The following is a 15,535-nucleotide window of genomic DNA, read 5'->3' as shown; positions in this document are numbered from 1 at the left end:
GCTGCSAYAAATTCCTCATGTCAAAACCAAACTGCTCTTGGTTTTGTTCAGCTGAGCACATATCCMCCAGCCATTTAACTTTCACTCACAGAGCCGTGCAGGCTTCYTTTTMTGCTTACAAACAGATTCCATGTTACACTTGTACTCCGGGGCCACATTAAAAGGCTCCCAGGAGCAGGCCACGAAGCAAAGCCTGACCCAGAGAAGCCCTGCTTCCTGACCCTCTGGAACYTCACCCAGCGYGGATAATGGGGAAGAAAGAGGAGCAAGCAAAGGGGACACCTGCCCCCTGCTACGCTGGCTTCCATGTTTGGGTCACTGGAAACRGTAAGCCAATTTTTTGAGGCCAAATTCTTTCAAGAGGGAGCAGCAGATGTTTTTCACCCCGATGACAGCGGTGTCTTGCTCTCGTTAATGTGCTCTCCTCCTCTGCTGCTCCGCGTGGCAGCAGCGAGCGCTCAGCCGAGAGCTTTGCCGCCTTCCTTCCAGCCTGTGATTCCCACGAGGGCTATAGGCTATTCTGGCTCCAGTTTCTCCCATCCTYATGTTGGCAGAATAGGAGGGTAAATAATCTGGTATTTGGCCTCAAAAGTTCAATTAAGTGGCTTGTTCGAGTGAGGCTGCACCACGTCCTCCTTCAGGTCACTCCTGCCCAACTTCYCCGGAGCCTCGGCAGCTTTGTGGCCAGAGCTGGCGGGAGGGAGAGGATCCGGCACTTTGTGTCTTCCGCGTATCCTTCCTGCTCCATTCCAGAGAGAAAAGCACGTTCCCTCCCAGGGAGATAAGCAGTTTCTGGCCTTACCAGCACACATACAGTCTTAGGGACCGAGGCCTGCATCCGATGCCTGCTCTCCGTGTATCCCACAGTCCAATGATGCTGTCCACAGGCTCCTTTTGGCCTCAACCGTTTGTCTCTTCCAGGATTTGGCTTCCTGATCTCCGTATCTGCTGCTGAGGTAACTTCAGCAGSACTATTAACTTCCTAACACTGCAAGAGAGTTTCTCCTTTGTCTTTTGTTCCCTTTCCTTGGTATAAGCAGATCCTTGCCTACGCAATTGTTTTGACACTCACGATATTCTCAGCATTATCTTTTGCCATAGCCATTTCGGCAGCCCGTGTAATTTTAACAAACACCGAAGAGAATCAAGACGTTAAAGTTGACAATGGTATAATAAAAAATCTGCTTTTAATAATGAACTGGAGCTGCCGTCATCTTGTTTCAGCCCAGTCAAATCTCTCGCACCCCCCGTGCCGAACACTTTACAAAGCTATTACATAAAATGCAATGTTAAATGAACAACAAATTACTTTCTCTTTAGCTAGCTTTTAATGCTAATGGTGCTATTTATGCCTGACCTTTTGAAATATTAGATTTTTTAAATGACAACATGAAAAGAATTCTTGTTTGAAAACGCAAGCGACTTTAAACCACATGTTATTACTTGTAAGTACAGCATGCACATGCATCATTCATTTCGGTGTCCCATTTATAGCTAATTGGTATATATTTCAGTTGACATATATTGTTCTCCCGCAAACGTGTCAAATTCCTTAACGATGTCAGTGACAAAAGCATAGCGTTTGAGATATACAAATTATGCTCTTTACTATATAATCATTCTTATCTATTGGGAAGGCGATTGGTGACACATCATGTGCAAAAATACAAGCTAAATTGATTATTTTTTTAAACTTTAATATCCCACCATTCATGGCAAGTCTTTGATTGAATCTTTAAACGCAGGAATGTTTTTGTATCATTTTGCAGCTTGTGAAAAGCTCGCTTCATTGATCAAAGGAAGAGTAAGGGCAGATCTTAAAATGTACCTTTTGTTAGCTSGATTAGAAAACAAGGGGGCTATAATTGTGGTTTATGGAATGAGTAATTTGGTCAACAATGCCTTCTGCTGTAGTTTAAGTTTTATAAGTCCTGCAAGAAATTACTATTATTTTGTTGGTGGGCAGCACTGCAATCTGAATTTTATATGTAGCTGACCTACATGTTTTCATTACATTTTAGGTTGCCAAGGGTAATGTATTGCACTCGTATGCTACAAATCACCTGAGGATAAACAAAAAAAAATCAAGATTTCACTTTTCACATTTCATTTCAATTAACACTGTCCTGTTGTTCAATATTRCGMACATAGTTCAGATTGGGTTGTCCTACTGCAATGCTGACTGTATCATTCATTGCTCCCTAAATGAGCAGGATAATCATGTTCTACCTTTCAAGATATATTTGCATTAAGCTTAAGTAGGCATTGATGAATTAATTCTCCTTCCTGAAACTCTTGGGACATTTCATTTTGGAGCCTTTTTACCTAGTCTCAGCTGACAATATTTATGRATGTGTATTTATTTCAATATTTATATATATTTTGGATATATTTTGCCCATTGATTTGGCAATCAATGTCATGCAGCCAAAGTCAGAAGGTTCCCCGTGGGAGTATGGTATTGGTGAAGTGAGTATAGGATGGTTATAGAGGATCCTCTCCCACCCCTTCCAGGAAATGTTCAGGCTCAATTACTTCCCTTAAATGTCTATATACCAATGCACGAAGCACAGAGAATAAACAGGATGAACAGGAGATCAAAGTGCCGTCCCAGCATAATGATCACATTGGAATGTCTCTAGGTGTCCCTGCGGGAGCAGGGGTTTGGACTAGATGATCTCTAGAGGTGCCTTTCAACATTAACCATTCTGTGATTCTGTGATTTACAGAGATATGGTGTGATAGCTCACATGACTGTAGTGGACAGACTCTGAAGGTGAGGTGGTGGTGTCACTCTATGTGARAGAGCAACTGGAATGCATGGAGTCCAACCTGGGAATGGATGATGCGCAAGTTGAGAGCTTGTGGGTAAGGGTTAAAGGGCAGGCCAATGTGGTGGGTGTCTGCTAGAGGCCACCTGACCACGATGAGGAAGTTAATGAGGCCTYCTGCAGACAGCTGGAAGTTGCCTCACAGTCACAGGTCCTGGTTTTCATTGGACATTTCAACTACCCTGACACCTATAACATCACTGCGAGGCACAAACAGTACTGGAGGTTTCTGCAGTGGATTGAGAGCTTTGACACAGGTTGTGAAGGAGCCAACGAGGTGAGGTGAGCTACTGGACCTGGTACTAGCAAATAGAGAGGGACTCATAGAGATATGTGAAGGTAGGGGGTTGCCTTGGCTGCAGTGGTGATGACTTGGTGGAATTGAGGAGCCAACAAGGAGGAAGGAGAGCTGTAAGTGGCCTTGTAACCACRCACTTCAGGAAGGCCAACCGGCTTCTTCAAGGACCTCCTTGGAAGAATCCCATGTGCTAAGGCCCTAGAAGGAAGGCGCAGAAGGCAAGAGAGCTGGTTAGTTTTCAAGCAACACTTCCTCCATGCTCAGCAACAGCACATCCCTATGAATAATGAGTCAGGCAGGTGGGGCAGGAGGCCTGCATGGATGAGCAGGGAGCTCCTGGCAAAACTCAAGCGGAAGAAGGCAGTATATAGAATGTGGAAGAAAGGACAGGCCCCTTGGGAGAAGCACAGGCTTCTGTGAGAAGGCTGAGGGGGGACCTGATCAGTGTCTATAAATACCGCAAGGGAGGGAGGAGGATGGGGCTGCCCTCTTTTCAGTTGGGGTCACTGACAGAACTAGAGGAAACGGCCACAAACTGAAGCACCAAAAGTTCCACAGGAACTTAAGAAAAAATTCTCGACAGTGAGGGTGCCAGAGYCCTGGAACAGGCTGCCAAGAGAGCTTGTGGAGTCTCCTTTTCTGGAGATCTTCAAAACTCGCTTGGATGCAGCCCTGGGCCACATGCTCTAGGTGACCCTGCGTGCGCAGGGGGGTTGCACTAGATGATCTCTAAAGGTCCCTTCCAACCTTAAGGATTCTATGATCTTCAAAATTTATCAAAGGACAAATTTAAAATAATTCGTTCAAGGTGTTGCCTGTGGAAGAAAAGGGTAAATATCTTTAAAAAAAATGTCGATGTCTTTAAGACTGCCAGTGCATGAGTTCCGCTCCAAAGCTTCCAGGTTTCCACCAACACAGACACATTTTTCTCCCAGTGCTCCCAGTTATTTGTGTGCAGGAGACCAGAAAGGCAGTGATGCCAGTGCCCTTTCCGAGAAGGTCTTTCCACATCGGGGATGGCGCCAGCCCCGGGGCTAYCTCTGGAAGGACACTGGTTGCCCTCAGCCACAGGGGCTCCCGGTGGCCACCAGAGCTCCAAACGGTCACCAGGGGAGCTCCCAACAGCCACCTGAGCTTCCAACGGCCACCGCAGAAACTCCCCTTTGCCACCAGAGCTCCCAAGGCCACCAGAGTTGCTCCCAACGGCCACCAGGTCGAGAGGGGCCCCACAGGGCAGTCGCTCTGTTGAGTAGGGGCTGCTGAGGGCAGGTGGGGGCGCTGGGCGGGCGTGTGGGGCAGGGTGGGCTGGTGGGACTCCAGTGGCGACACCGGCTGTGCCTCAGAAAGGTCCTGTGTCAGGGTCAAACCTGCGGCCATGAGGCGGGGTGGGTCCCACCTCCGTATGAGCTTTGTGGGGTGACCTCATGGGTAGTGCTGTGCTGGTAATTTCACAGCATCACTACCCTTCAACTGTCTAAATCATGAATGTTACTCAGTAAAAACTACAACTACAGGGTGATTTTGATGGGTAAAAGTGACCCGTCCTCCCTCTGCCTCCATGCCGAGCACACAGACTTTGTGACAGTACGCACTGTGAGTCCCGTACGTGACTTGATGTTTCCCTTCAGTTTTCTTAATACCAAACAATGGGAGAAAAGTGGGAATCCATTATTTAATTACAGATATGAAAAAGATCAACTGCAATAATAAAATAGTATCAAATTTATTGATTGGATAAATTCTGTGCATTGCCACACTAGCACAATTTTTTAGGATTCAGTTTGTTCTGAAGGAGCTGCTGTGTTTTTAACAGGAAAGAAGCTGTATTTGGCCTGCTAACTGAAGGGTTTTTTTTTTCTTAATATAAGAAAAAAAGGTATAATATAATGGGATATGGGTATTGATATAATTATCCACTTTCTTTCAGTTATGATCTCTGTCCGAAAAAACTTTGATGCCAGAAATCTCCCAATACCTGGATACACAGGTGAGCTGTACGTGCAGACTTCCTCTCTCCCATAAATAGAGCAGAACCAGTCAGCAGTGAATTGCTCTGCTGAGGAGAACATCAACTCAGCTGAGGAGAACCAGCTCAGCTCAGCTGGTCAATGGGCCACATTTCTACTCTATACAACAGTCCATCAAGGCTTCTCCTTTTTATCTCACAGACCAAAGCACATCAGTACTTTTTATAGTACTTCACTATGAGTTTTTGCCACATACAGAGGTTGGATCAGAATTGTAACTTAGTAAGCTCTGTATGTCAATCTAGAGTCAAACTGGTTTTTGTTGGAGGAGGCAGGCTAGAGCTAAGCAGCAACGGGAGTTTTAAGCACATTTCTTTAGCATATAGCAGAGTTCTGCTCTGCAGGCTGAGCTGTAACATCATACTTAGTGACACACTTGTAGTGAAAATAGATTTTTACAAGGTGACAGTTCCCTTGGAGAGATTTCCTGAAATACTTTTCTGATAGTGCAGTTTGTTTTAATGGAATCATGGTTGCTAACCCATTGACGATGAAGCTTAAAAATTGCACTTTTAGTAAACACAAAGTAAATTCAGTTCTATTATTAAAAAGTATCTATTCAAATTAATCCTCCCCCAMTGCCAAGAAAAGCCATGAACATTGGCAGAAAGGACTGTACTCTTTAGGCCTCATTGGAGGCTGGAACTGAGGTCAGGCCAAGTAACTTAATGTGACCAGGTGTCTACAAGGATCTACATGATCTACAAGCTCTTTGTACTTGGTAGATGTAGAAATGTTTTGTAAGATCCTGCAGCTCATTGCTCCTGCTCAGCAATGACCATTGCTTGCTCACTGTTGCAGGCCACATCCCCTTGAAGTTCTGCAGCATTGGCACGAGCTACGGAGGCGATGCYGTGGTGTACGTGACCCTGTTCCGCAACGCGACGCAGAGGCACAGAGAGGCGAGGAACGAGCTGCGACGCAGAGCAGCCACGACACCCCAACTTCCACCTATTTGCTGCAATGAAGATGTTTTACAAGTACTTTATGACTATAATTATAAACACCACCCTAATAGGCTAGGTACTGTATTTAACTTGTAATGAACTTGATTTCAGCTAAACATTCAATTAATGTTACTAGTACAATGGGAAATATAATTACAGTCTTCAGGGACACATTAAGAACCAAATTTTGCTTTCAGTGTTCCCGCGCGTTGCTCTGATTTCCAGCAGAGTTGCACGTAGGTGCATTCACTGCCTGAATCTGGCCCTTTCACTAGACGTTTTGGTTCTAAATTGTCAGATTTTCTCACAGGAGCATGTTTATATTTGAAGTTGCAGTCTCATCTTGACAGGAAGCATTTTGTATGAATCCTACATCAGTTTTACAGGCATTACASAAGTCCTTGCTGAAAGAGGCTCCCAAATGGAGCAGTGCTTCATACTGAGATTTGCAGACAGTGTTCCCATTCTGATGCTAATAATGACTGAATTGAACAACTTATAAAGAAATCTTCCAAGAGGAGTGTCCAGCTTCCCCAAAGAGATCCTCTCCGCCCTTACGTTAGCAGCGTAAATATCATCCAAACATCCAGTGGAATGGATTTGGGGTCCCCTGGCTGAGTTCAAGAGCTGCCTGATTTTCAAGAGATGTTGAACAGCTACAGCGCAGATAAACAGCCAATAGCTCCAGATTGCACAGTCATGTCTCTTATTTGAACGTATCATTGGGATATTGAAGTCCAAAATCACTGGTTTAGGAATAAACTCTATGTTTTATTTATTCTCACTCTTCCTTTCCTCTGCCCTGGTAGATGGGCACCCTGTGGAGTGACACAAGGTATTGGAGAGGAAAAGTCTGGTAAAATTTTGTGCTTGCTGTTCCTTCGAAGTAGAGATCTGAAAGTGGATGTTCAAACAAGGAAGGCACTTGCATTAAAGCCTGTGCTTTAGGACACAGATCTGGCTGTGTGCAAAGAGCAATTCCTTGCAGCAAAAAAAACATCTTTTGCCATCCTGAAAACGCATCCCAACCAATGTCAGGAATGCCGAGTAGCTTGTGGGGAAGTGACTAAATCGATGCTCTGATGTTCATGACAGTTCTGTCTTCTTACCCTTGACATTACATATTATTATATATTATATATCACATATCACAATCATATTGTATATGCATTATATATATTATATATGTTATATATATTATATATTATATCTTAGCTCTTAATTCTRTCACTTCACTAGCCCCTTTCTTGCTGTATTGCTGCATGTTTCACTTTGCAGCAGCTACCTCTAGCGTTCAAACAGAAYCACTATTTTAACAGCAAACAAAAGTGGGATCCTGCTACAGGGAATCACTGGTGGCCCATTGAAGCTGTTTCACAGGCAGAGGGCAACTCCCTCTTTGAGAATTTCCACAGAGCAGAGGAGATGACACTGACACACTTCAGTGCGGGCGAATTTCACTATGTAGGGACTGTTTCAGAGCTCATTAAATTCAACAGAAAGGYTCATCCTTACTTCAGGATTTAAGTTGAGCCCATTCTGGCTTTTAGCCAAGCTCTTGAGTCCTTTGTAGCCACAGAAATACATAGTGAGAAGTATTTGAGGAGTATGTCAATTAACTACAAATACTTTATGTAAACTATGAAATTCTCTTTGTTCAATATTCAACATGTAATTTTGTAGGGGCTGGTTGTCATTTTGACATAGTATTTATTTTTTTCCCCCTATTTTTTCAGGTACTGTGATAACTGAGAGAAATTTACTGGATCCCCCTCTCCCAGGTTGGACTGGCTTTGTGCCTAGGGCAAGAGTCACTGAGCTGGGACATGGTGTTCGTTACCGTGTGATGGCAAAAAATTGTTTTCAGGATTTTAAGAACTTAATAAATCAAGTTCCTTATGATTCTCCTATCAGTGCCCAGAGGTAAGTGCTCATAGACAGAGAGGAAGGAAAGATGCTGGGTGAATATTGTACCCTGCAGCAGAACCAGCAAGTGAAAGGAGAATGGTAGTGGACTGAACATGAGGGGCAGAAGAAATCAGCTGGGGAGTCACAGAGCCAGGGCCACACACGGGAGAGCACCGTGTGTCGCGATAGGATCTGAAGGAGATCAAGGAGGTTTTACAGCACGAAGGCATGGGGAGACAGCCATGAACTCCAGGCAGTTTGGATTGCTAAGCCCCAGCAGTCCAAGGACTTAGAGGTGTGACTCTCTTGATACCACATGGAGAACTTCCTTGGCTCTGAGGAATCAGATGGGTAGCTCCACTAGAAACTTCCTTTGGCCATGAGCCATACCCGAGGATGCTGGATAGAGCTTATCCCTATCCTTTGTAGTACAGAGAACAACCTTGGTGCTGAGCTGATGTCGCCCTCACAAACAACACACCACGTATGGTACATGTGGCATCCTCAAAAGCAGTGAAGTTCAAAGAAGTTACCTGATAGCAAAGCTTGCTCCAGCTCACACCACGCTGTCCTGCGTGASATCTGCAGGTGTCTAGTATTTACCTGTGCCACCTTACAAGCAAAATTACAGTGTCGCCCTTCCCTTCAGTTAAATTTCTCTCTATGTTCCATGCATAAAGAGAAGGCTCAGGATAGCAGCAATCACTGCAGGGTTTGGGGAACACACAGGTGCCTTGTCCCTGCAGAAGTCCTTAGCAAATAGGCAGGCAGGAGGACAGATGTCGTTGTCAGCTCAGTGCAGTAGGGTCAGCATTTAAGTCTGGTAACAGGTGAAACATCTGAAGAATCAGGTACTGTAAATGAGGGCATTCCAAAGCACATAGAAATTAATTTTGTAGTTGTTCTGTTTTGTCTTAGAGGTGAGACACATGACATTGAAGCTCGTAAAGTACCGCACGCCTATCAAAGATTCTACAGGCCTGAGGGCATGATGCCAAAATACACTGGTCACATCCCACGTAAGCATTGATCATTTCATTCCTCTGGAGTCAGTATTAGCTGTGTCTTTAGGTTTTTTCCTTTGCTGTTAGGGATGCTGTTCAGTGCTGTGCATAACCTCGGTRAGTCTGTAAAAGGAGATATTTTAAATGAACTGAACAAGATCAGATAAATCCTTGATCATCTAGATAATAAAAATTAATTTTAGAAAATAGAGCGTGATTTCTAATTAGAAATTAGAAATTTAGAGCTTGATACTGCTACTTGTCATTGTCACCCTGTTGCAGTCCTGCTTTCAGGAATGAAGCAGAGACTGGCTTTTCAGCACACAGGGAAGATTAATAAAACCTGGCTGGTGTGGGAAAATGGAGAAGAAAATGGTGCTGGCTCTCATAGCCTCTCATAGAGGGGAGAAATCCATGCCAAATTCTCTAGCTTTCTCTTTAAACCTGTGCAGATCCATCCAGAATTTTTACTGTCTTCAGTTTAAGCTCTGTCAGTGATGCTACATTTGCAGGCAGTTGATTTGCATTTAACTGTCCTCACCTTTGTCAAGTCTTAGATAATATGAGCTCTAAATCTCTGTGACTGCACCTCAATGCTTTTAAATCATGTCATACACCAAGAGGACACAGGAACTTCATGGAAGTTCATTCCTTTGAATGAAGGAAGGCATATGTTTGCCCATATTCTTATTCTCTAAATTAAATCCAAGACTTTCAATTACATTTGGTAGACCTATGGCCATTTAAAAAAAAAAAAAAATCAATTCTGGCCATTTTGGTGGATGACACAGTGGGTTCTGGTTTCTTGCAGATAAACATCTAATTGCTGGCAAGACATTTGGCAATCTCTGCCGAAGCAGCTCTGTGTGTTCACACACAGAAGACTCCTATGGTGCTTATCTCACTAAGAAGCGGAGGGCCCTGCTGAAGCTTCAGCAAGCAGCGAATGTGAGGTGAATAACTGAGGCACGTTGTGGTTTTGCCTTTTGCAAACATTGATTAAAGGTCTTCTGTGCAGTGTAAAGGGTGTGTGTTTAAACCTCGCGGCCTTGTTGCAACAATTAATATTACACTCATATATTTGGATTTTTTTTATATATATTGTGCTTATGAGGTAACCACAAATTACGGTTATGAGTCATATACAGTTTTGTACTCCTGTAGCTTTTAGTCATTTGCCTTGATAAATTCATTCCCCTTGAATAYAGYGCTGAAGTCCAGATAGTTGTGCTACTAATTCAAAGTGTTTTGAGCTTTGGAGCTACAGGAAGAATGCTGGAATGGATAATTGAAATTTCCAGAAAGWTTGTTSCAAGAATTCAGGTAGGAGGCCCTGAGCTATAACGCTTTTGACTGCAGACTGAAAATGCAATAAAATAGAGTTTCCATAACTGCAGGAAGCCAAGCTCCACTCTAAGAATAAAACCCAGTCCACCTGGTAGCCATCCCTGCTTTTGACTAGAGGTCAGCACTTCGGCCGTTAGGTTTCTCTCAGATAGTCCCAGTCCTAAAATCTCCATCTCTTCCTTTGGGACTTTTATGGCACATGCTGCACTTTGGAAACYGGTATCTGAACTGGTGTGGGAAGAAACACCCAGGGACTCAATCACTTAATTACTGTTTTACGCTGATTGATGACTGCGGGAGAATCACATACTTGATAGATTCTGTTTGATTTACATCTTGACATTTCACTAGCCTCATAAGCTGGTGAGATGACACCAAGATTTAGAAAATCCTATATAACAATACTGTCAGCTCTGCGTAATTTATGGTAGAAGCAGGACTATTCCAAGCAACAGAGCAGCTCACTTGACAAGTATGTGTAGTATAAAGCCGGAAACTTAAGATTTATTCTATCTCTTTTATTCTATTCCCCCACAAAGATGAAAGGACTTGTCCCTAAATCCTACACATAGGAGATTAGGGGTTTGGTATGAGAACCCCTAAAAGAGCTACCGTTCAGAAATGCACRGTCTGCAAAGGTCCTTTGCCCCAGGCCTGGTCAGGAGTGATGGAGCGACTGAACCTGTTTTGGATACCAACGCAAAGCAGAAAGAACCGGTGAAATTCCCCTAATTTACTGAGCTGTCCTGAGGGATTTTTCTGTGTTACATTATATTAATCTTCCTAGAGCATTATTAGCATATTCACCCACATTTAAATAATTTATTTTTTCATTATGTGCCAACTTAATCTTTTGTTCTTTCAAAATTGTTGAAATCTATGACAAGAGGTAGTGATAGGAGGAAAGGTTTGATTTCTGGTTTGTTAATCAATTCCATAATATCCCATTCTTCACAATTGCTTTATTTAATAGCACCAATTTCTGCTTTCAGGCCTTGACTTCCCTGTTAAGCATTTAAGTTTCAGATTTTTTTTTAATCTTTTAACCTTTATCCCTTTGATTTTTTTCCCTCAGCCTATAATTTATTATACAGTCTCCTGTCAGAGGAGGAGGTAGACTAGGTGATTCTTACTGTATTGCAAATTATAATTATTATCGTTATTAGCATTAGTAATGGATTCATTCTTATCACTGCAAACAACTCCATTATCTGATCAGACAGTTACCTTCACGCTGTCCGGGATCCTATATGTTCATTAGGCACCTCTTTCTCTGTGGGTCAAAAGGAGAATTGTGCTTTCGTGCAGTCACTCCTCTCTCCGCTCAGCACTGGCCACCCTGCAGCTCTGTGACCTGGGCTGCGTTTCTGCATTCCCAGGYCAGTCTGAGCCCTCTGCACGCAGCCCCTTGAGCTGCTGTTTCTCATGAGATGGGACCATGTTTATCTAAACCACCCGATGAAAAACACCRTGCTGTGCACGTTACATCTTGGATTAGTTTTTCCTTCATTTCCAGATGGGTTTGATGCAAAGTTATTATCCACTTAATAGAAAAAAAGGTAAGATTTTTCAAACCRTATGCACCACAACAATAATGACCTGGGACATAGCACAAAGGGGGCACTGAATATAACATTTATCTCTGGGCCTCGCATAACGTGTCTCTGGTGTGCTCGTGCATGCAGTAATCGCTCAGGTGTTGCTGTGTAAATGAACACAGTATTTCAACTAATTTAAGGAGTACCATGCTTCTTGTTTCTGTTTGCATATGGGCATAAATTGGAGGTAAGTGATCTTCACACCAGTAACAGTATTTTTCATATAGGGCTGTGGGGGCACCACATCGACCTTCACCCTTCCTCTGGCTCCCACTACTTTCTGCTTTGGTAGAGAAATTAAATATGACTATAAATATTTCTGAGGTATAAAAGTGTGGCTAAATAACATTTGATTTTCACTCTAGAAGAAAATACCCCTGCAACAAAACATAAGAAAATTCCCATTTCTTACTCTGAAGGAGCACCTCAGAAGAAAGAAAAGGAAATCTATATATACATCCATAAACACTGTCAGTGTAGACTAGGTAAAAAGGCTCCAAAATGAAATGTCCCAAGAGTTTCAGGAAGGAGAATTAATTCATCAATGCCTACTTAAGCTTAATGCAAATATATCTTGAAAGGTAGAACATGATTATCCTGCTCATTTAGGGAGCAATGAATGATACAGTCAGCATTGCAGTAGGACAACCCAATCTGAACTATGTTCGCAATATTGAACAACAGGACAGTGTTAATTGAAATGAAATGTGAAAAGTGAAATCTTGATTTTTTTTTGTTTATCCTCAGGTGCTTTGTAGCATACGAGTGCAATACATTACCCTTGGCAACCTAAAATGTAATGAAAACATGTAGGTCAGCTACATATAAAATTCAGATTGCAGTGCTGCCCACCAACAAAATAATAGTAATTTCTTGCAGGACTTATAAAACTTAAACTACAGCAGAAGGCATTGTTGACCAAATTACTCATTCCATAAACCACAATTATAGCCCCCTTGTTTTCTAATCSAGCTAACAAAAGGTACATTTTAAGATCTGCCCTTACTCTTCCTTTGATCAATGAAGCGAGCTTTTCACAAGCTGCAAAATGATACAAAAACATTCCTGCGTTTAAAGATTCAATCAAAGACTTGCCATGAATGGTGGGATATTAAAGTTTAAAAAAATAATCAATTTAGCTTGTATTTTTGCACATGATGTGTCACCAATCGCCTTCCCAATAGATAAGAATGATTATATAGTAAAGAGCATAATTTGTATATCTCAAACGCTATGCTTTTGTCACTGACATCGTTAAGGAATTTGACACGTTTGCGGGAGAACAATATATGTCAACTGAAATATATACCAATTAGCTATAAATGGGACACCGAAATGAATGATGCATGTGCATGCTGTACTTACAAGTAATAACATGTGGTTTAAAGTCGCTTGCGTTTTCAAACAAGAATTCTTTTCATGTTGTCATTTAAAAAATCTAATATTTCAAAAGGTCAGGCATAAATAGCACCATTAGCATTAAAAGCTAGCTAAAGAGAAAGTAATTTGTTGTTCATTTAACATTGCATTTTATGTAATAGCTTTGTAAAGTGTTCGGCACGGGGGGTGCGAGAGATTTGACTGGGCTGAAACAAGATGACGGCAGCTCCAGTTCATTATTAAAAGCRGATTTTTTATTATACCATTGTCAACTTTAACGTCTTGATTCTCTTCGGTGTTTGTTAAAATTACACGGGCTGCCGAAATGGCTATGGCAAAAGATAATGCTGAGAATATCGTGAGTGTCAAAACAATTGCGTAGGCAAGGATCTGCTTATACCAAGGAAAGGGAACAAAAGACAAAGGAGAAACTCTCTTGCAGTGTTAGGAAGTTAATAGTSCTGCTGAAGTTACCTCAGCAGCAGATACGGAGATCAGGAAGCCAAATCCTGGAAGAGACAAACGGTTGAGGCCAAAAGGAGCCTGTGGACAGCATCATTGGACTGTGGGATACACGGAGAGCAGGCATCAGATGCAGGCCTCGGTCCCTAAGACTGTATGTGTGCTGGTAAGGCCAGAARCTGCTTATCTCCCTGGGAGGGAACGTGCTTTTCTCTCTGGAATGGAGCAGGAAGGATACGCGGAAGRCACAAAGTGCCGGATCCTCTCCCTCCCGCCWGCTCTGGCCACAAAGCTGCCGAGGCTCCGGRGAAGTTGGGCAGGAGTGACCTGAAGGAGGACGTGGTGCAGCCTCACTCGAACAAGCCACTTAATTGAACTTTTGAGGCCAAATACCAGATTATTTACCCTCCTATTCTGCCAASATGAGGATGGGAGAAACTGGAGCCAGAATAGCCTATAGCCCTCGTGGGAATCACAGGCTGGAAGGAAGGCGGCAAAGCTCTCGGCTGAGCGCTCGCTGCTGCCACGCGGAGCAGCAGAGGAGGAGAGCACATTAACGAGAGCAAGACACCGCTGTCATCGGGGTGAAAAACATCTGCTGCTCCCTCTTGAAAGAATTTGGCCTCAAAAAATTGGCTTACCGTTTCCAGTGACCCAAACATGGAAGCCAGCGTAGCAGGGGGCRGGTGTCCCCTTTGCTTGCTCCTCTTTCTTCCCCATTATCCGCGCTGGGTGAGGTTCCAGAGGGTCAGGAAGCAGGGCTTCTCTGGGTCAGGCTTTGCTTCGTGGCCTGCTCCTGGGAGCCTTTTAATGTGGCCCCGGAGTACAAGTGTAACATGGAATCTGTTTGTAAGCAKAAAARGAAGCCTGCACGGCTCTGTGAGTGAAAGTTAAATGGCTGGKGGATATGTGCTCAGCTGARCAAAACCAAGAGCAGTTTGGTTTTGACATGAGGAATTTRTGGCAGCTCTGTGGATGCAAATGCGTCGCCCCTGTTCGGTGCTGACTGCTCTTTTTCTGTCCTTTTCCGTTCCCTCCCTCTCTGCCTGCCCTGGGGAACAGCATAATGACCTGAATTAATTAAAGCAGAAAGACTGCTTTCTTGTTGCTGTTAAAAGAGCAGCGCTGCAAGAGAGGATGAATTGGCTTCAACCTCCACTGCTGCAAGGGGAATCCAGAGRTTTGCAAGGGAGTTGGTGCTGCCTCATGAGAAGACACACACCAGCCACCCAGAAAGGCAGAAAGAGCAGCGTACCACTTCTCAGTGGTGTTACAGAAAAGTGGGAGTTGCTTCGTGAGCACTGGTGGAGTTCCTTTGCTGTAGCAAAAGAACCGTCAGTGCAAATTCTGCCCACGGACTTTTCCAAGGAGCTGGAAAAGGTTGTCCCTTGAGCAAAAGTGCAGAGAGGGCCATTTCTAACGTTCCCCAGGAATTCTGTTATCTTGAGCCTATGTTTACATGCTCTCTCTGCCTGTAATCTGACAAGGTTTAAACCACAGCCGTTCTTACTTGATAGTTATCAGAATTTTGCTTTGTGTAGAGAAGGAAGCGGGTGCTTATTGTTTCTGACAAGGTTTAAACCACAGCCGTTCTTACTTGATAGTTATCAGAATTTTGCTTTGTGTAGAGAAGGAAGCGGGTGCATATTGTTTCTGGACTCCAGGGTAACTTGTGGATGGGTCTTTCCAGAGTCCCAGACCAGGGCACATCATCAGTGAAGCATCCTGCCCGAT

General features: G+C 43.4%; 1 protein-coding gene across 1 annotated transcript; it reads left to right on the top strand.

Moving 5' to 3' along the window:
* The first annotated feature begins 2,964 nt into the window (after window positions 1-2,964).
* CUNH10orf82 (chromosome unknown C10orf82 homolog) lies at window positions 2,965-9,971 on the top strand. Its single transcript, XM_026050697.1, has 6 exons — window positions 2,965-3,107; window positions 5,056-5,115; window positions 5,957-6,178; window positions 7,839-8,025; window positions 8,929-9,029; window positions 9,826-9,971. The coding sequence occupies exons 2-6, from the start codon at window positions 5,058-5,060 to the stop codon at window positions 9,969-9,971; spliced, it is 714 nt and encodes a 237-aa protein (XP_025906482.1). The 5' UTR covers window positions 2,965-3,107; window positions 5,056-5,057.
* Window positions 9,972-15,535: the final 5,564 nt, after the last annotated feature.

The sequence above is a fragment of the Nothoprocta perdicaria genome, unplaced genomic scaffold (genome assembly GCF_003342845.1).
Source record: "Nothoprocta perdicaria isolate Ctin4 unplaced genomic scaffold, notPer1 scaffold_7, whole genome shotgun sequence".
NCBI classification, from domain to species: domain Eukaryota; kingdom Metazoa; phylum Chordata; class Aves; order Tinamiformes; family Tinamidae; genus Nothoprocta; species Nothoprocta perdicaria.
This window is presented reverse-complemented; position numbering and strand designations above follow the sequence as displayed.